The following is a 22,541-nucleotide window of genomic DNA, read 5'->3' as shown; positions in this document are numbered from 1 at the left end:
TTATCTCCGTCCTGTCCCTACACCTGTCTGTAAAAAAACCCACCCTTTTCAACTACACAGGGGAAACAGTAACTTCCTACAGAGTTGGGTACTTCCCTGGGTGCAGGAATAAGGTTCTGCAGGGGGCTGTCAGCAAATATGAATTACGCACTGATTATTTTTCTTGCTCTAAAGGGCCTATTTAGGGGCCCAACCAACAAAAGCCTGTATTTATCAGGGGGTCTTCCCTTGCATTACCTGAAAGGTTTATTTCAAAGCAACCTTCAAATCAGTCCGCATTAGCACTGTTACCAGTCTTTACTGCTTAAGTAGTAAAGAGTAAAGTGCAGCTAAAAAAAAAGGAATGTCCTTATATAGTGACAAATGGGGCTAGATCAACCACAGTAACATACTGCTTAAGATAACATCTGGTTTAGAATGTAAAGAAAAGAGAGGAAAAAAAGAAAAAAGAGAAATATATTAACAGAATTAGAGGAAAGGCAGTGCAAGAGGGGGGAAAAATTTAAGAACTCAATCTTAGGGGCAACAACAACAAAAAAGGTGGTGTCAGACGTTTCTGGCTATTTATTTTTCCAAGCCACAATAAACAATAAGGCTCTGTCCTACCTGCTGCCATTAAGACTCTCTATCACCTCCAAAAGTGATGATTTTCAAGCAGGCTCAGGATACGGGATTCATTTACTGCTTGCCCAACAGCTGATGCTTTGTAACCTGAGTCTCTTTAACCCACAATGAGTGAGCATGCTCTTGTTAAGCATGAGGTAAAATCTGGCAGCTAAGAAAATAATTTCAGCGAAAAGAAACATTTTATGATATTTTTTTCCCATGTGTGCTATGGGCAAAGAGCATATGCATGATCTGCTACCAGAATTCAGCTGTGTTTTTTATAACCTGTCAGTCTGAGCACTTGCACCAATTTAAAGAGCAAAACTAATGGTGTTTTCATTTCATGAAGCTGCTAATGGGACCACTATTATATTAATGTATATGTTCTTCTATTTTTCTTTTTAAATTTATCTGACACCCAAATAATACCATGAAATAAACTGAAACTTACCTGTACGACTCCTGTACAAGAATCCAAGAAAATACATCCCTTTGGCTCCTTTGATATTTTTTCATCTTTATAAAAATTCATAATATATGAGTTATCTGACAACTGCGTCAGCTGGAAGTAGCGCTTTTTGAATGACTGAAGTAGTAAAAAAAAAAAAAAAAAAAAGATAATTGTTGTACTGCAAATTATTTTCATTGATACTTTATTCACGAGGTTTAAATAATAGGCAACTCCTACCTGCACTTCAATCACACTATTTTGCAGACAACTACAATATTACTTTACTATCATTTAAAGCAATGTAATCAAACCTGACATACAAACAGCTAAATGACAATGCAAACAAGTATGCCTCTGTGGGGAATATAAAACCAAATGGAATAAAGAAAGAATAATGCTGTCCCCTTACCCGAACAGTAATGCTATTGTTAACAGTGCTGTTGAAATTCCCTTTATAAAGCCATCCAGACTTATAAACTCCTGCTGCTAATCCTCCTCCTCCACCACCACCACCTTTTGAAGATGAGTGGGATGTTGTATCCTGTATGAAAGACATGATTAATATTGCACGGACTTGCTTTTTGAATGCTAAGGCGAAAGAAAGCTGTAATGCTTGAATATCTGCTTGACAACAAATAATCATCCTTTCATTCCTTTTAAAATAAGATGTTATTAATATGTCTGCTCTGCACATGATAACATAAGGGACAAAGCTGTTCCATTAACTTCAGAGTTATTTAAAATATGAAATATTTTATAGGAGATAACGAGCCTCCATTATTATTCTTTATTTGACACTGAAGCAATAAATAACCCTTCCTATGGGAAAAAAAACACACATCAAAAAACCAGAATACATACTTCATCCTTATCCACATCTTCATGATCAATTTCAAATGAATGTGATGGCAGTTTCTCTGGTTTGCATTCATTTCTGGGAGGGGAGAAAAGTCTTTATTATTTTACTTTTCTTTTTTTTTTAATAAATGCTATTTCAGGGAGGCAATCATCCCGAGCCCCCATGGCAACTTCAGTACAGCTATTTCTTTCATCTTATTACCTCTTTTAAAAATCACTACAGTTTCAAAATACAGCTTTTTTCTTAAGCCCCATATATGTTTGGGCTTTTTTCAATACTACTATGAAGTTGCAACAGTTCTATACAAACAATGAAATACCACTTCTTGTTCTCTTTGCTGCTCTTCCACCACAACAGGCAATAAAAACCCACTTCCAAAGAGATACCCCATTTAAAGAGTTCATTCCCATTATTTGACAGCCTTAAAAGCTTTTTCTAACCAAGAAGAACATCAGAACATTCAGCTTAAAGCTTCTGCATTTCTTCACTATTTCAAGATATTTTTTACGATTCAATATGACAAGCACAGCCTTAAAGTAATTTTTAAAAATACACAGATGTCTTTTTGATGTGGTGCCATTTAATAAGTTACTTAACTTTAAGCACATAAGTAATTGTACTTAATCCCAGAGTACATCGCATGTTGCAGAATTAAACCTTAAGTAACAGCTAAATACACGATAAAAATTCAAAGCTATTTTTAATCGGAGAAAAAATAAATTTTACTGTAGCCTGAGAAATACCAACATTGTTTTTAAATTACTGAAGATTACAAATCTCGTCTTGGAAATCTTCAGTTATCATATGAAAACCTACAAAAGTTGTCATGCTAAAAGCCATCATTTATCAGGAAGACCAACTTTTCCAGCACTTACTTTCATTTACCTAGCCCAAGAAGGGGAACGGAGCAACACTACTCTCTACTGTGCAATGAAGCAAATCCAAACAGAAGGTGAGAAACCACACACTCCTGAGCTAGTTTCCTCTCTCGACTTAGCAAACTTTAGCCTACACTACCACATAATGTTAAATGTCACTAATTTAAGAAGTGGTGACTTCGACCTTTTTCATTTTCTATTCATTCATACACAAGTTACAGATTAGAAAGACGAGTAATGAGCAATACCTATCTCCTCTTCACTTTCCCCATTTCAAAGTTGGTGTTCTCATGATGTGACTACCCCACTGCAATCAAAGTCAGCGTTTCAGCAGAGCCAGGAGAACCAAGTGCACACAGAACGCAGGAGTATTTTATTCTCTGTTTTAGTTTGTTTTGGTTTTGGTGTTTATTTAATGTAAACAACTGATCAATATTTTAAATAAAACACTTGAAATCTGTTGACAACTGACACCTGTAAAAGCGTTAATATTCAGAATATTTGTGCTGGAAATCCATTGCAGGTTTTCCAATGCAATCAAAGGCAGCTGTTAAAAATTCTTACACAAACACTCCTTCCCACCCAAAAGAACATCAAAATCTCAAGCCAAATCCCACCTTTACATTCAAGTCTTCAGATTTTTAGACAAAAACCCTATTAGCTTATTCGTTATTCTAATAAAGAGCTAAAAGTGCACTGCAGTGCTCTTGGGGTGATGTGTAAGTAGACTGACTGATGCTCTCTGGCCACACATGGACAGATAACACCACTGCACACATTTGCTTGAGGATCTGTACCAGTAAAGGACAAATTAGTCAGCTACTAAAAAAACCCATCAAAACAAAACCTAAACCCTAATGCCCTTAATGCTTCTGGGAGAGGAAGGAGTCAGAAATCCCCTGGATTAGCGGAGCGTTGACCCCTCACCATACAACACAGCACCTCTGTCACATTATGCCATTCCACGGTCAGGGAGTGAGCCTGTCCCATTAAATCACAGCCCTTCCACAAGCCTGGGCACATGGTAAGCTTCTTAGAAAGAATGAAATCCTTCTGACCTCTCCGCAGAACTATAAAAGAGAAAAGGACAGACCACTACTGCTTCGGGTGTCAGACCTCACTGAGCACCTGCGAAACACTCGTCCACTCAGACCTCTGTATCATTCTCCACAAGAGAAGTTTCACCCTTCCTTGGATGGGAATCTGTTTGGGCATCCTCCTCATCATTCTAGGGCAGGCAGGCAAAGCGTGGTACGGACATGATCCTGTTTAGTATACTCTCTTTTTCTCTGCCTATTGCCTCTTCAGACCCATATGAAGATGCAGAATTCCACAGGATCAGATCTGAGATATCTACCAAATGTTCCAGGTTTTCTATAAACGACAGCAAAAAGTTTGCTAATGACTATTTCTGTTACCAGACATACGGTCACCACAGCACACACCAAGCAACCCCTGCTCTTCCTCAACCCTTCCACTTGCTCAAGAAGCAAGAACACACCAGCACAAAGCATCAAAAATGGTATAAAAAGAGGTAGTGAGAGCACACAGAGAGGAATTTAAGGGGTAGAAAGACCTGAGAAAAATCTCAAAGGAGGAACACACTCAGAGAAAAACTAAAGCAATTGCTAAACATTTTGGTCATGTTGTTGTGCACATGTCATTGAGCTCTTCCCCAGTGCCACGCTACTTCAGTGGAATTGCACCATGGACACGTTGAGTCCTCACTGCCTGCCCAAGGTGGTGGGCATCACATTGCAGCTGCTTTCCAATCAGGAACAGTCAGCATTCAGAAAGAATAACTCTGATATCTGATAAAAATCCATTATGCCATGCAGCCATTACTTGACATGTATGACCGTGTGAAACAGCACAGCATGATCTCATGTACAAACAAGTAGCATTGCTGAAGGCTGCTGAGTCCCAATTTGTGTGTTTCTCAATGGGAAAGCCCATGGGAAAGTTCCGTACACCCTCAGCAAATGGCAGTACTTTAGCCAATGTTAGATCCGGTATTGTAGATGATATTCCTTTCTCATGATGCAAAGCTAACTGCTTAACACTCGTCCAATCTTGCCCAATACAACGATATCCTATAAAGGAATCAATACAACAATATGCTCAGATTTCTGATACTGCAACAGCAGTTTTGCATAAATGAAACAAAAAATTGTGGAAACTGGGCAGCAAAAGCTATCAACAGTGACATGACAAGGATGTATCAAGCCACTATTTTTAGTACAGAGATTTAGTCTAAAACACTGAACTTTGTAACACGCATATGCAAATCAAGGTCCATTGATGCTGAAGAGGCTGGAAATGGTATGAAACGAGGTGGACTTCAAATCAGCTCTGATCAAGGTATGTTAAGCTCAAAAGCCATAGCAACTTTCAGCAAATAAAATACAGACACCCCTGCTATAAATTTGCTTCTGAAACATCATCCAGTGCTGCATCCAAACCATTCCTGACCGCTGTGTTCTGATACAAGACAAAACAAGATCTCTTGTTTTCTTACAATCCCCTATGCAAGGGAGAAAAAAAGGAAAGATGTGAGACACCATAACATCCCTGGAGCATGAAGTCCATGAGAGCAAATCATATTAAGCACCATATTAAAATAACCTTCGCAGAAGAGGATGTATGTAATAATCTAAAACGTAGTTTTGCGCAGAGTAATGCAACCACATCTGTCAAATGCGTATTTCATAAGAGTGAAGGTGCTTAAAGGTTAAATGGAAAACTGCTGTGCTGCAAGCATTTTTCTTGAGCACTAAATGCATTCATTTTCTAAAACAATCAGTAGACTGGCTACTTAAGAAAAGGTATGTTTATAATCTCTGATTAGCAAAACTGCTTTTAATGGCTTTTTGTAGTACCATATTCACTGTTCATAAAAATTCATAAAAAATTCAATGTTCATAAAAAAACATCCAAGAGAGAATTCAGGTCTGAGGGAAGTCTTCCAGCACAAAACCCTCTGAACAAAGCATCTAAAGAGACCATAAGAATCAGTTTATTGATCCCTGCAACAATATGTTTAGTTAGTACTAGTTTCCATCCAGCCCAAGCCTGGAGCACCCATTCCTGTGTTATGTGCACGTAACAACCTTTTTCACCCAGTATTGTGATTTTAATGTCTTGCATTCCAGGAAAGGAGGCAGTAACACAGCTTGTTTGGGCATTCAGTCATTTGATTAACTACTCCCTAAAACACTCCTCAGGACGCAGGATAAGAACCTGCCAGAATCAGGACTATGGGTAGAAACTCACACATGAAGGAATGAGAAGCAAATTCTTAATTTCTTTCCACTCAAGTTGCGGAACTTGTTCCTTCTCCTCCCCACACCTTTACGCTGATTTTAATGTACTGCCTCCAAGCCCAGAAGGGCCCCTGGCTCACCCAGACACCTGTACCATATCACCAGTGCTGCGCCAGCACACACTGTACACATTGCACCTAGATCTTCTGTACCGTCCAGCTATGAAGCGCTAAGTGAAATGCTACTCCTTTGTTACACAGGGTAACTAAAAGGAGAATTAATCCCAGTTAAAGGTGAGTGACATTTATGCATTATTAAGGAAAATGGAAAGCCAGCTTTCCTGTATCAACTGTGCTTTGAATACGCAAATACACTTCTAGGGATTTGAATCAGCACTAATAGAGTTTGTTGATACTAGTGAATTCTGCAGAGTCTTGAACTTTCGCTAAAGGACCTTTTCTTCCCCTTTTTAAAAATGCAAGGTGCCATAAATACGGTAAACCAAGCAGAGCACATAAGACAAAGGAAAGTGCAAATATGGACAAAGCTCAGCAAAATGACACAAACCTAATAGGAAAAAAAAAAAAACAAACCAAAAAAAAAAGCAGAGCTTATGCAAAATCTTACTGTGGTAAGTGTCGAAAGTCTTCTGAATACTGTTCGTATTTGTAGTTCACAACATGCCAATGGGAACTGTAGTATTTACAAGCCTAAAGAGAAAAAACACAAACAACAACAACAGAATTACTACAACTGTTTAGACTCAAGAAGGCCAGAGAACAAAGAAAGATCTGAGAGAGTCCTTTGTGCTAGAGAACATATTCTTCTCTTTTATAGCTGGGTGTACAGTTCTTAAAGGAAAGCAGTCATATGTTTCCACATTTTGAAGCACAATTTCCCTTTTAAATCAAATGCACTGAATCATATCAAATGGAGGAGGGGGCTGATAGCAATTCAACATGCTTTACTCTGTAGGAAGCATCATTAAATTATATCACTACTGCTTCAAAAGACACTGCTTAGTTTGGGCTTGACTTTCTCCATGGGCATTAATTACACATTTTTTGTTTGCATCCTGTTTCATCATCTAAGCCTTCCATTGTAAATACATTTACCCTACTCCTGTTGTTCCTCCTTGTTGCAGCGCAAGCCCTCTACTTCTTGTTCTGCCCTTAAGGATTGATCTTTAACCTCTCAACAACATTCATGAATATATTAATAGGACTATCATTTCTCACCAGAGTCTCATTTTCCTTTCCACACTGAATTTGCTCAGTCATCTCATCACCTCATTGTAGTTTTTATTTTCTGGAAACTTCTTGCCGGTTTTGCATTCATCTTTTGAAATTGCTCTTAATATATCAATCTCCCTTAAACAAGGGAACCAGACCTGAACAAAGACTATTCCAAAGGACTTCACTATGCTGCCATATAATAACTGTGCGATTTACTCGATGCAGAATTTTTATCAATGCAATTAAACACAACATGACATTTTTAAAGGCAACAAGATGCATGAAATACATAGTTATTGATTAGGTACACATCTACAAGAAAAATGACACAATGTCAGAATTTCCAGTGACTCTTGCTACAGAGTGTAAAATGCAAAGTGATAGTTGTACAGTACGTTCAAGAATTTACTCCAGTATTGTATTATTTTCTACCCACACTCCGCCTGAACGGTTGCACCTGCCCATGTGAGATGGACAGGAAAGAAAGACAGCGATGAAGCCTAAAACCTAACAGTAGAAGCTGCTGCCCAAGGCCACAGGGAAAAGGAAGCATGTCAGGAAGGAAAATGGTGGAGATCTACGGTAGAGAAAGCAGCAGCAGCATTGAAAGCCATCTGAGATGGGAACAAGAAAGACAGTCTCACAGAAAGGCATGGGAAGGATGAGACTCCGGGAGACAAAGAGTATAGAATAAAGGATAGATTAAAGATATTTACATATCAAAAACCACACAGAGAAAACAGAAGTAAAGGCAACAAAGGGACAGGTTAAATTAGTACTGCTCTGACTGACCAAGAGTAATCCCTCTCTTCCCTGCCAGCCTCTTCTGAAGCTCCCATAGGAGTCATTGCTTGCACAGCGCTCTCTGCCTCAGAGGGACACAGAGGGGATTATCAGGCTGCTGGAGCAAAAACTGAGAAGGGCTGAAAACTTAAAGGCAATGCTTTCTAAATTACTCAGCATTGGCTTAAAAAAATCTCCTTTTTAAATCTTATGTGAAACATACAGAGTACGTAGCCACAAATGAATTTAGGAAGTAATCTTGGATGTGATCACAGTCTTCTGTGACAGCTTTATCCGTTTTAGAGAATGGAAAAGGTGGCAAGGAAGTGGATGCACATTTATAGGCAGTTCTCTCCTACCCTGACACTGAACTGAGCAGTTGAGCATGACCAAAGGCTGTCCGCAGTAAATGCGTTCCATGTGGATCTAGCATCTACTTTCTGGTCTGACATAAACCCTCATTATCTTACAGGATGCAGAATAAAGTGTGACCATTAGACAATATAAAATAATCCCATACTTGCTGAGAATGAACATACTACTATAGCATTATAACTGACTAACTCTCCACCTTGCAGGGTCAGGTCCAAAGCCTACCCATGACAACCATGATCCTATACCATTCCAATGTTGGTTGCACTTTGCCTTTGAATAGAGTAGGGGCATGGGGGGGCAGGGCAGGGAGAAAGAACCAAAAAAACTCCTGTTTTGTGAATCTTCATGAAATTACTTGGTCACCCTTGTATTTGCGTGATCTAAGTTTTAGATAAAATATTTGCTAGTCACCTGGGCTATAAGAATGTTCTTACAAGAGCAACACATACTCTGTTCTACATGAGCCAGTGAAAAGCTCGTTCACTGAACATTGTGAGGATGAGCACAGACCCCCCAATTCACACTTCACTTGCTTTCTACTTGGCAAACGTAAACCAAGTGAACCCTCTACAGAAAGGACCAGTTTTTCCCTGTGGTACTTTCATTACTAAGTATTCTACTTAACAGATGCAATTAAAGCCCACAGAGAATTCTCAATGCAGGCTTTCATTGCAAGCATTATAGGCTGATGTGTTCAAAAAAACAGTTGTGAATAACATATAGAACGGGCCACAGTATTTTAGCTTATAACTATAAAGGTTTATTGTGCTCCTCCAAGAAAAAGCTAATCAAAATAAAAATCAAAGGAGACAAGCAGCACATTCAAGTATCATTCAGTAAATTCACAAAAGGCGAGCCAATTCAGTGCAACAGTTAATGCTGTTCTTGAACTAGCTTGTTGTGGCTATCCATTGGAAAGTAGATGTAGCTTTTTTTTAAAAAAAGTTAAAAAAAAAAGTTACAGCATTTGCTTCTGCTGACTCTAATGACTTTTAATGATTTTATTTTTTTTTTAATTGGAAATTATTATTACAAATTGAATTTTAGCACGGAGGAAAATACCGGTGAACCTGATTTGAGGAACAAGAAAGACCTTTCTAGAGGCAGATATTTCATCAAGAAGCCAGGGCTGGATCCTACTGTTCTTGGCAAAGAGTAGAGGCACCAGCGCAGGGGCTGTTGAGCTCGAGTGGACTGTGGGGGAGGAAAAATATAGACGGAGAAATGGAAGCTTTGGGACGTGGGAGGGTTGGCAGACGTTTGCATGAACTTTCCTACTGCATTGTTGACCAGGCAGGCTGCACAGCCCATTCCCAAGGGCCCTATCAAATTCAGGTCATTTTCTTTTTCTTTTTTTTTTTTTTTTTTTTTTTTTCGCCCAGCTGGCCTAATTTTTCCTTAGAGAGACAGACAATCCTGCAAGCTTTTTCCACCTGTAACTTCTTAGCTCTGGTTCTGGCAATGACAGCATGATGGCTACCACAGTGAGAGAGGCAGTAAAAAAAAGATTTACCCCGCAATGCAAATGGACCTTCTGGAGAGAAAAAAAAAAAAAAAAAAAAAGACAGAGAATGGGAAGTGAGAGAAACACAAATGAACACCTTGAAACATTTGAAAGCAACTTCCCTGCTCATATTCTCTCTAAGATAGCACCAGGCATGTGGGCTCCAGAAATACAGATGCACCTATGATAAAGGTCACTCGTGGAACACTGGGCGTCCTGCAGAGAAACTGCATGCACAAGAGCAATCCCACCACCTCACTCACCCTTGAAAAGCAGCGATTTCTGACGTGGAAAAGCAGGAGATGTTGAACAGGGAAGCACAAGCCCCTGCAAGAGCTTGGAAACAGAAAGCAAAGACCTTGCAGAGCTGGATGTGGCCACAGTGCTAAAGGGGAAGCTGCAGAGACGGCTCTGTGCTCTGCCCTGTGACCGGGGACATGCGTGTCACTGCTCATAAAGCCTTCCCAACCGCTTCTCCCTCCCGTGACCTCGACTGTGACAACCACAGGCAGCGTGCAGGGATTTGGGAAGGCGGAAGGCGGTGCGATCACCCTGGCTCGAAATTCATCCCTCCACCCCAGGCCTACCCTGCTCCCTCAGGGCCGCGACACGACGGGCTGCTGGCAACCCAGACCTTCGTTTGCTCTTGACGCCGTTTCCAAATTAACACGGCTCACACATATAGTAAAGCCTGGTGACACAGCATTGTAACAAAGCAAAGCATTCAACTACACTACTCTTTTAAAGTATTAAACATTTTTTTTTTAAGTATTTACCTCTTGTGCCATCAAAAGGCCCGCTGTCCTTTACTAATGCATGTTACTGTCCCGACACTACAGTTCTTTAAAGTATTGACAACACTTAGATTTTGAAGTTGGGGAAATCTACACTGTGATGAGCAATGATAAAACTTTCTTTGTGACATTCATCAACAGGAATTCCCATTTTAATTTGACTTTGAAATCTGTGAGAGCAATGCAGATCGGCCTGTAAATAAAAAAGCCTCAGAAATCAACTCTGTGGAAACACAACCACTTTCAGTAGTTATACAGAAGACTGTGGCTCTTTTAACATTATAATTAATAAAACTCACGTTTAATAATTAGTTACAGATCCTGTAGACAAAACCTGCAAAATCTCAAATAAAAAAAATTCCCCAGATGAATGGTGAGGGCTCTAAAAACTTACTGCAAGTGACAGCTCCAACACAGGAAAAATCTACACAGGAAAGGCGTCCACATGAATACTGTACTACAGAAGACAAAATTAACTACATCAGCCACCAAATGACATTTCAATATTCTTACACTGTTATTTCATTTTGATGTAGAGCTTTTCAGCCAGCATGGTCCTTACTGCTCTGAGGATTAAGTGTGAGGACTACAGTTACATCCACAAATGAAACAGAGCCAACACTGGGGTGCAGGGCAGCTCAGTCTCCACAGCTCTCCTCAGAAAGCTCACTTCACTGTCTTCTTCTTTAACAGTCACTTCCGTAAGTTAAAACACCACAACTTGGTGTCCAATATAGAGTCCCTGAACGTGTGTAAGTCCTGCTGCGTGTGCAGAGTGCCACTAGCATACTCTGCTCTGGGCTCCCTCACTCCATGCCGAAAAGGAAGAATTTTACTTTGTTTCTTGTGGAGTGAACGTTTCTATTTGCCAAAATTATGGACCATAAGGACAATGTTGAGTGGGATACACACACAGAGCAGACTCCGTGAGGAGTGAGTCAATTCAGAATTTGGGAGGAAACTGCACAGTAAAGTACAGAAGGACTTCAAGGAAGACAGGAACACTAAGTAAAAATAAACACTGAAGACAATTTCATTCCATCTTCAGAAGTTTCTGGAAACTTCTCTTTTCTTACAACCTAATTTAGCTACTGAAGCTCCTCCTGCTTCAGAAAAGTTAAGAAAAAGTTAAGAAAAATCCACATGGAAAATATCCTAAGACAACTACAGGTATAGGAATGATTGATTCACAATATTTACCTTTAGAATATACCTAAAAATTAGGTATAGATTAATAGAGGGACTCAGATATGAATCTATGATAAAATTTAAAATATTTATGCTTCTTTGCATCCTACAGAAAATATTTAGTTATCAAAGGATTATTTATTTATTCAAGTCACCTTAATTTTATTTTTTTAAATTTTCATTTTACAGTTTCAGCAGAAAGAGAAGGTTAGACACCTTATTTAAAGTAAGTCCTTCCGCCTCACCCATCACTGTAACATCTGAACATCACCAACAGTGAAAGTTTTTGATTACTAAGGAATCTAAAAGCAGTATTAAGAGAACTGATTTAGATAAACTAGAGGCACAAACCTTCCACTACTGGTGGACAGCATCAAATGCTATTCATACTGAAAGCTTTCCTCAGCAACATCAGCCCCCTCTTTCCTTGTCTGGCTTCTCAGCTTTTTGCATCCATAAGCCAATATTGCACAGGCAATCAAGTCATCCTGGAGTGCCTCTAAGTACTGTTTACGATCACTTGAGCAAAGGGAATCTGATCAAATCCCCAAGCTGTCATATATATGGATTTTGGTAAGGGCTGGGTTAAAAAAAAACCCTGATCTTTTAAGGACTCTAGCATTGAAAGAGCTAGAGGTGGAAGTAAAGCCTCCTACTGTCACCAGTAGGAAAAAAATGCCCAGGAACAGCCAGAGTTTTAAGGCATTATCACAGACTTCTGACAAGCCTTTTAAATGACCTAGCAGTACTTTATAGACAAGACCATCTGAACACCACAAAATGTCCAGGAGGATGAGACAGGAGATGATGGATCTGAGCTCTTGACATAGCTTCAGTACCACGTCCTCACACTGCACCATACGAAGAAAATTAGTTTCACCTTCAACAGCAGACCCTTCATTTGTAGTTAACTGACTTGCTCCATGTCTTCATGTCACAACTTGCTAAACTACTGAGATAGCGTAATACACACGAATGGTCAGAGATAGCTGTTACCACTCACGGGGAACACCAAAATGGCTTCAGTGAGGTGAAGCTGTACAATGCCCTCGTACAGCTTCCCTAACAGCCTGATCAGGAAATAGACATTTGATCCCAGGTTGTAACAAGTCCAACCGACCAACAGATAGTCAAGTATGTACAAGATGGATGCCTTCACTGTTCATGATATGATAGTATATTTGAAGAAAGAGAAGAATTCTTCACTTAGTAAAGTGTTAGATTTTTCACAGCTCTAAAAAAAGAAGCAAAGGTCACAAATCCCACACCTGCACATCTATCCAGAAGTGCTGAACACCATCCTCAAACACCACAGACTGCTGCTGGATCACTACAGGTTTGTGCAATTGCTGCAGTGGACTACAACCACAGATCTTTATAGCACCCCATGCTCAGTTTTACTTAATTTTGGACTAGAAGCCATCCTCTTCCTGGAGCTTAATTTATTTTATGAATAGCTTTTGGCTTTGTGGCAAAGTGGAACATGTGCATTACTACTTTAAAAGAGGGTCTTATCCTGCTAGTATTCCATGCACAGATTAGTTCTATAGTACTGTTTTTTTCCACTGCTTTGCTCCTCTCTCCCCCTCCCCTTGGCACGCTGACATTGCAGAGAAAGCTAATAGATGTGCTCAATATGTATTTTACCAGGTTGTCATTAACATCCCCTTGGAGTACTCAGCCGTAATGATTCCCAGACACTGTGTACTATGTTCCATTTTTAGACCCACCACTTTGTCTGTAAAGCCATGAGCACAGTGCTGGCCTTGCAACTTGTGGAACCTTAAAATAAAAAGCATACCCCCAAAGCGCTGAAAGGGCAGTGAGGCTTCTGGGAAGGTAGATAGTTCCACAAGCTATGTTATCTTTTAACCCTACTGTCAGATTAAGAAAGATGGCAAAGTTCAGGCAATTTGAGGTGGCAGTAAATTGTTATTGCTCTTTCTAGACCTGCTGGAGAGAAACAGGGCCAGCCTGTAAAATGTCATGTTGCATACAATTCAACAGCTATATTTCTGCCTAATCTTGGATTTTATGTTTTCTAATCCCTATGTTTGTCTGGAACTGACTTTTCCTCCACAAATTATCTTGCAGTTATAGTGCATATGAAATATCCCATACTCGTTCAAATCAGGAAGCCAGGTGTGAAAAATCCCAATCTGTGAAAAAAAGGCAGAGAATGCATACATTATGGGCTAATTATAAGTGCTTGGAATTATATCCCTTATAGAAGCTGGCTGAAAATTTCGTTTCATAAATCTGTTTTCTTAATGCAAATAACGAGCTATACTTTACATCTCCAGTGAAAAATGGGGAACGTTCAGGGAGCCATCTAAAGTAAATTCCTTTGAACAGTGCATCCAGCACCTCCAATGTCCTTCCAAGTGACAACCTGAAATATCCCTGAGGTAGCAGGAAGAGCAATCTTCTCCTACAGTCAGAGATCAGGCACAGAAACAATGCAACTACAGGTTTTTTTAAAGCTAGAACAATTAATCACCCCTGGTGGGGCTCTAACTGCCATGGAAGAACTTTGCTTGACTTTCTACTATGAAGGTAGAACAGACTCTAAATATTGACAATAAATATAAACCCCTATACATCCTTCACACTGCAACTAGTCCTCAGATAGCTATAATGTACACTTCCAAATAAAATACATACCTTTTAATAACCCTAACAGTCTAAAACAGTATCAAATAATTATCTTTTTTGAAAGATAACAATATTTTAAAAGTGCAAAGCACATTCAGATCACCAATGTTTAGCACTCATGTAAAAATACCAACATCAACATCGGTGGACTAGTAGTGACAGGGAATGCAGCTGGAAAACAGTAGAACGAGAGGCTGATTCAGTGCATTTGCAATTTTTCTTGATACAAACATCTCAGAATAGGCACCTGCAGATACGCTGTTAACCCTCCCCTTCCTTCTTGCCTCCAAAATTCAAACCTGATTCAAATCACCTAAACAATATTAAAAGAAAAAAAAGATGTTCCATTATAATTACAGCAAGCCTCCCACAAACCCCTGGTTTTATTTAGAATTCAAGGATACACACACTAGATATTTACCTCTTTAACAAATAAATTTTCTGCTTTTTGTTCTGCATCTTCAGGTACAGAAGGATAGAGCGTCCTGATTTCCAGTGAAATTGTGTCTGTCTGACAAGAAACAAAAAAAGCGCAAATTAGTCAGAGTAACAGAACAGCAGTTTTGTCTCATGAAGAGGTTAAGAACCTCATTAGTATGGCTTGCGTTTTTCAGTTTGTCATGCAGCCAATACACATGCACACCAACAACTACAACCCAGCTCCTGCCCACACACGCTATTCAATACTATCAGCTAGAGCATTAATTACAAGCAAGAGCAGTGCTTGAAGAGATTTCTGGGAATAAAATTGTTCCAAGCAAACTTTCTTCAGTTTCTGAGGTTTCTGATAAAAAAAAAAATCATCAAGTCTTCCTTACATCCTCTCCCAGAAACGTACGCCAAATCCAACAGAGTTACTTGCTTCCTCCACTTCCCTTCTGCACCTCACGCCTTTTCAGCAAGGAATGTGGAACCAGAACTAAAAGGTTTGGGTCTTTTGGAAGGAGAAGAGAGGAGCAGAGAGCCTTCCCAATAAGATGCAAAGGACTGCCACGGGACAGCTCGATGGCTGGAACGCAAGTGGAACAAGGCAACAGCTTCTCAGTGGGGCATTTCCACCCGCGGGCACAGAGAACAGAGGAGGATTGCCATGGGACTCCTGACCTTTCCTGCAACCTCCTTTCAGACTAAGCAGATCCTGCACAAATTACCCCATTTTTTTTGAAAGCAGCTCCCAACTGATCTGGCTCGTCAGGCCCCATAGAAGGAAACAGAGAAGTGGATCTCCAGAAAGTGTCCACAAGGAGCCAAGCTTCCTTTAGTTCCCACCAGGCCAACAAAAGGCCACGACCACCAGCAGTGGTCCTCTGTGTGACCCAGGGCCTCCATGCTGAGTTCAGGTGAGAGAGCCACTTTGCAAAAGTCACACGAGACGAAGCTTTGGGGTATTTTGAATTTATCCACAGATCTGGCCCATGTATTTCCTCTGCCATAAGAGGGGAAAACAAACAAAACCAAACCCCAGCAGACTGGATTAGGCTCTGAGTTGCAATGGAGTAACTCCACTCAAGACAACAAAGGACTGAAACCAAGATGAATCTGATCTCCCAAGATCATTTTCTCGTCCATTACAGAAAGGCAGATGATTTCCAGAGGAAGGCCTATGGCATACAACTGGTATAGTGTGAAGAATCACTATTTACTAATACCATGAATCAGCCTGCAGTATCTGTGTGCCCCTGGAGGACTTCCTCCCAATTCCCAGTCTCAGACTAAAAAGTGATGTTTTTTTCTGTTCAAATTGAAGCACCCAGACTCTGTGCGACAATTGACTGGATATTATTGACTGCATTTCACCTTACAGGTTACACAGACCACACTGATTCCCCCCTCATCACTTTCCATATAAGTAATTATGAAAGAAATTCATGTATCCCTCAGGCAGATGCAAACATCATGGGATTCCCCCAACCTTTTTGTGCTTCATCTGGATAGCTCAGGATACAATGTGATTAAAACACTTTGGCTCCCACAAATAATGATGGTGCCTCGCAGACACCATAAGGTGAAAAAAACCCTGTTGTTCTGACAAACTAAGTGCAGGTTCATAAATGCAGGTTTCTGGGCTCTACTCAGCTGTACTACCAAAGCCAGCGTGCAGTGGAGATCTACATGGTCATTTAGTCTATGAGTAAAAGAGACAGTAGATGGAGAAGTAGGAATTTTCAGGACACTTTTAGTAATAGTGAAGATGAATCCTTGGTTGCTTAGGGACTTTCCAGCAGTACCCACAGTCTCTGGAACACGCTTCATTGCTTCTACTTCACACATATATGACATTTTAAGACCCTTTTTTTAAGCAGTCCCGAGAAGATGCAATCCCTGAGCACAACTGAAAAGCCACAGGTGACCCTGAGGTCCATCATACGGGGTTCTTCCCAGGGCTGGTGCCCCGTTGCCAGCAGCAGCAGCCACAAAGAACGCACACCGTCCCCCCGTGATATCACCGCTGCTGAAGACCAGCTGCTGTTTCCAGACTAAGGTAGATTGGGAGTCCACAAGAGAAGAGACGTGTGATGCACTCTGTACCCTGCACTGGCCCTATTGGGATGGTGACTAAGCGGCAGAGAGACCAACAACCTCTTCTGCTTGCCCACAACAAAACTTATCTCCCCCACGTATTACGCAGAAGATTGTTTCCAGTATTTTTTTTAGACATACAGCAAGTCAAATTTTTTATCTAATACAGCGCTTGTCGACTGATATCAACACACTGACTGAAACAGCTAATATTTGCCTTAATGGGGTCATTGTGTCTCCCTTCCCTTCCACAGCTTTTAAAAAAACTGTAGCTGAAGATGACATGTAACTCAAGCCCACTGTTCCATGTGTGGTGTCCTCCCCTACTCTCCTTCTCAACAAGACTGCACCTGAAAGAAAGAAACACAGCCATGCACAACAGAAATCAGGTAACACTGGGCTCGCTGCATTTGCAGACTTTGCCAAATATCATCACAGATTTACTTACATAGAACTGGGACATGGAAAATCTTGTGTATTGTTATATTTAAACTTGTTTTAAAAACTACAAAGCACTTCCCTTCCGAGAATTAGTTATGTTCAACCACTTAGCTGCAAAAGCCTTGCCACAAAAACACTTCCTGTTCATAGTTGATTATTTAAAAAGTTAAATGCTTTTAAAGACAGATCAGGCATAGCATGTATTCACCAAAACCTTTTTACTTCAGAAAAAAATAAATTTCAGCAACAGACTACATGCTTCTGGAAGGGCCGTCAAAAAAATAAAGGGTTTTATTTGCAGAATTCAGCATTTATAAATGTGCTTTGAATGCAGCCTAATTTTCCAATGTTTAGGCAATCATAGCAATTGCCTGTTCAAATCAGAGGCAAGTTATCTTCTGATTTGTGTATGCGAACTGTGATAATCAAATAATGCAGGTATCTGCCTAACATATTAAATTCCATAATTCTGAATTTTTTTTAAATCTATTTTATATAAATATCCTATATCCAACAATGATTTCTTGCATTTACCCATGCTGTCTCCTCTGCATAAACTGTTGGCCCCAGGTGTTTGATTAGTTGCAAGGTGCAATTTAATTAAGCCCTCTCTCCTGCTACATCCACTTTCTACAGTGAAAGCCACAAGTTCATATTGCTCCTTATCAACGATTGATTAAGAATAATGTTTTCAGACAGTGTCTGCTTCTCACTGACACGGCGAGTTTAGTATTTGAAAATTGAGTTCAAACTCCATTAGCTATTTCAAACATTTTTTCTCTGAATCTATTCTAATAGCTTTTAGTCTGAAAGTATGTTACCAGTGGTTAAATCTTCAGACGGATGCATCAAAAATGATTATATTTACTTCCTGAAAAGGCAGCCCTTCTAAGAGAGCTAACCACACACAGGCAGAAATGTTCCTGTATATTAATGCTTAGATGCAATCTCTCTAAAGAAAAGCTGGTCAGCCCTGTTTTCATTTACTTAACATTACCAAAAGCTATAATGAGATAGTCCATGAAATGAAAAAGCAGGATAAGATGCAACTTTGCTGTACAAATACCACTGTGCAAATGCTGTCGCTACATGGGGCTCCCAACAGGCTGCTGTCTGCTGTCCCAGCACAGACCCCACCGAGGAGGTGCACACACGGGGGCAAAGCGAAAGGGAAGCAAGCACAGAGCACATTTAAAGGACAGATTTTGCCCCATCACTCACTGAAACACGTTCGGTGTAAGAGGCTACGCTTTGCCCACACAGTGTTTGCTTTGCTGGCTGCATTAGCTCCATTTCAATAGCTGGAGTGCATGCCTCTACATCTAGATAACTCTCGCTTTGCTGCTCCTCCCAGTCGATGCAAAGTTGCATGTCAAGGATACCCACATCCCATTAGTCATGAGAATAATGGACTCAATTTCTGCTCCTCTACGGATGAGCAGATACTGCCTATCACATGGGGAAGTGGGAGAGAAGTCATGTGCTATTGAAAATAACCCATGATCTCACCACTGTAACTCTTCTGATCTTAGAAATAACAGTCAGGTTTACAGGGTTATTTCCAAGGAGGCTCCAATTCCTGCGCTTAGAGCTGCCCCTATGGCACATGCGCTGTGTTCCATGTGAAGAGGCAGCATTGTTGCCTACTCTTGCCCTCTCTGCCTAAAGATGCATCTGGTTCTGTTGTGAGCTTCTGTATCCAAACAAACAACTTTTGTCCCTGCACAACATCTAGATAGGAGAGATTCCACAATCTGAAAAACACAGAGATTTTGACTCTTCCTTGTTCACAGCTGAAAAAAAGAAGCCTGGAAACAGTCACACCTGCAGTGATGGAGAGTATCAGCACTGCACAACTCAGCCACTCTTCTAAGGCCTCTGTGATACCTGGAGGGCACCTTCCAAAAGCCCAGGAGAGCCAGGAGCACGTCTCATACTGAACTTCAATAGGTTTTGCATTACACAGGCAAGTTTTGCCACCTTACACCTGTCTTAATTTAGGCAATGAAATATTATTTGTATTGTAGGTTCAAAACAGACATTCAGCCATATTTACACAATTAGTTTTAAGAAAATCTGAGTTCCACTTTTCAAACAGAGATTTAAAAAATAGTACGTGGGGAGAAGAGAAGGAACAAATTTTCACAACCCAGAGAGTTTAACATGTTTCATACCGTATCAAATTGAAGTACCTATTAAATACTTTCAGCTACCTTTTTATGACAATGAACCTAATTTATCAACATATTGTTAACATATATTTAGTTACTAAACCTCCACACAAGCAAAGGTGCTGAGCCTGTTGCCACTTAAGGGAGGATACCAATGATTCCACACAAAACTTGAGATCCTGGAGATTTGAAAAGAGAATGCTGGGGTTCAGTGAATTTCCTAAGAATTGTGACATGAAGAAAGGACAAAAAAATACTTCTGAAAGAATACAACAAGCATTTTGCTTGGATACATGAAGGGGCTTAGGAGCAGAAGTAGAAATGTATGACAACAACTCCATGCAAGACTAAGATGTGAAAGGCTAAAAGTGGAAGGGAGACCACTCTGAAGAAAGCTGTCATACTTCTTTCACGGCCTCCTCTCCAGTCAGCACCCAGGAGAAAAGTGAGAAACAGGAATGCCAGGCAGCAGAGGTTCCAGTTGTCAAGGGAGAGTGTGGCCAGGTCTGGCAAACAGGAGCATGGTAACCCAGTGGTGAGGATGCAAACCTGACAGCATCACCACCAAGCGTGCATTTTTACGAGCGCAACAGGAAGCCCATCAACTCCCACTTATTACCACCAAGAAGTAGAGTGCAAGCTCATACTCATGTGACAGGGAGCTCCTGTGAAGCTCTGCAGATCCTTCCTCCACACAGTTGCTGTATTGCTGCAGAAATTTCCACTGGCCATTATTTCACAGCACAGCAACAGAAGGGTAATTTGTTCACAGGGTCCAGGAGCAGGTGAAAAATGAAGCTGAGCTGACATGCTCTTTCTCAAATGGAAACTGGACTTCGGGCAGGCAGGAGGAGAGTTAGCAAGCAAGGCATTGCTAGGAAAACAAGAAGTGGAACTGATGTGAATCTGTGATATTTTTTTTTTAAAAAAACGGATTATTAAGCACAGTTACAAAAGAGTGAAGCATCCTTTCCCTGGCTGGAGTAAAACCGGAGAATGCATCTTCGTAATGTATACATCTTGTATCCTTCTGTTGAAATGCAAGAAAATGGAGGAATACAGTCTGTCAGGTTCAGATTGATACCAAGAATTCTTCGCTGTTCCACAGACTTCTAAGATGTTGGAAACGACCAACAAAAGTCTTGTGAGAATAACTGCAATTCTGAGATGAAACAAGATCAGACAGTACTGCCGCTATGATGATTGATAACCGATCTGTATCTGATACACGTGGTGAATACTACAGATCCAGAAATGGGAAATCATTATTAAAAGCAGAATTTTCTCTTATGCTCAGCTTAGCTACCTCAGCTAATTCTTTTGGTGGGGTTTCACTCTGAAGAAACTTTTGCCTATAGGATGTGCTAATGTACAGGCCCAAACTGGGGCTGCATCAACATTGAGCCACAAAGTCTGAAGCAACTGTAATCATTAGGAGTTAAACAGTAACGTCTACCATTTCCTGGGGCATTATCACATTAAATAACACTCAGAGCCAGCCTGAGGACCTCCTAATTCAGTCAGACGTGGATCTCTCCCTACTCAAATGGCCGACACAGACTTTGTGCACAGGTGATATTTCAGCAGGAAAGAGCAGGGCTATAAATTGGCACTCTGCAGCTGAAAAACCTGTCTGCTGTGAAAGCTCTGCAGTCTTGTCTGGTGCCACAGGCTCCTGTTACTGCAGCTGGCTTCAACAGAAGAAAACAAAGAAAAGAGACAGGTTTATTGCAAGGATACGGACCCTACCTGCCACTGCCACTGCTCTTCCCTGAGTACAGACAACCTCTACTATGCAAGTACCTCTCTCGTCTGTCTTAATCTTTTCTTCTTTTTTTTTTTTTTATTTAAATAGTTTATGCAGAACAGTTGCAAAGCATAACACAGAGGAAACAAAACAGAAATAGCTACTAAAAGCCAGGAGCGGCTGCTCAAAATGAAATGAAAATAAGGATATGAAAATACAGTGTGACAGGCAGGGGTCTTGAGCTGTAGGACATGATTCTTCTTTCGCTGGGAGGGTTTACTCCACTGACTTGAGCTCAGTTACTCTAAATCAAGGGGCTCAAGGGCCTTGTGACAGCACACAGTATGTCTAGTCAGCTTTATAACGCTAAATTTCAATTTCGTAAGTTCACAAATGTGCAAAATGGATAAAGGAATTAACAGTGATGAGGAAATCTATTCTGTTTAGTTTTCTCTTAATCCCACGAGCACATTAACTCAGTTAATGCCACCAAGGAAATAGAGCTATTTAGTAAAACAAAGCAGTCGATTAGATTAAGCCGGCCCCAGAGGACAGTAGCAGCGCCATAAGCTGATGGGAAGGGCCCTCACACAGCAGTTACAATTGGTCACAAATTGAAATGTATTTCTGTTAGAGAATGCCTATTCATCAAAATCTAAATCTTTTACAGAGATCGGCTGATTTTGAAGAAGTTGCTATACGATGCAGACAACCTGCCAGCTTCCTTGGCTGGCAGCAGGCCTCCCCAGCTGCCCAGCAATCAGCCCCTGCCCTCCTGAGCTGCCCCACCACTGCCATGGCGAGGGCTGCCCTGGACTTCCAAGTTCTCCGTTTCTTTGCAGCTTGTCAGGACAAGCAACAGGGAACCTGGGATGAAGTCAGGCAGCTCCCTGGCTGTGGGCTCCTGTATCCACTGCCCGCCAGCATCCCACCGCAGGAGCCTGCCTCAGCACTGGGGACTCTGTAACCCTCATCACTCAGGATGCCAGATCTCAAACCCCACTGGAAAAGAAATGAAGACAACCCCAAAACCAAACAAAAATCAAGTCCATTTGGATTGATCTTTCAATA

At 40.7% G+C, this 22,541-nt stretch overlaps 1 protein-coding gene across 1 annotated transcript in view; it reads right to left on the bottom strand.

Moving 5' to 3' along the window:
• Window positions 1-22,541, bottom strand: part of DOCK10 (dedicator of cytokinesis 10) — a 167,551-nt gene that overhangs the window by 81,233 nt on the left and 63,777 nt on the right. Inside the window, exons 3-8 of the mRNA XM_074153246.1 lie at window positions 15,013-15,102; window positions 12,686-12,787; window positions 6,685-6,767; window positions 1,919-1,991; window positions 1,467-1,598; window positions 1,058-1,192 (exon numbers count right to left, since the gene is read on the bottom strand). Of these exons, the coding sequence (XP_074009347.1) occupies window positions 1,058-1,192; window positions 1,467-1,598; window positions 1,919-1,991; window positions 6,685-6,767; window positions 12,686-12,787; window positions 15,013-15,102 (615 nt within the window). The remainder of the gene's footprint in view (window positions 1-1,057; window positions 1,193-1,466; window positions 1,599-1,918; window positions 1,992-6,684; window positions 6,768-12,685; window positions 12,788-15,012; window positions 15,103-22,541) is intronic.

This window comes from Numenius arquata, chromosome 9 (genome assembly GCF_964106895.1).
Source record: "Numenius arquata chromosome 9, bNumArq3.hap1.1, whole genome shotgun sequence".
NCBI lineage: Eukaryota > Metazoa > Chordata > Aves > Charadriiformes > Scolopacidae > Numenius > Numenius arquata.
Note: the sequence above shows the minus strand (reverse complement) of the source record. Positions and strands in the feature narration are given on the sequence as shown.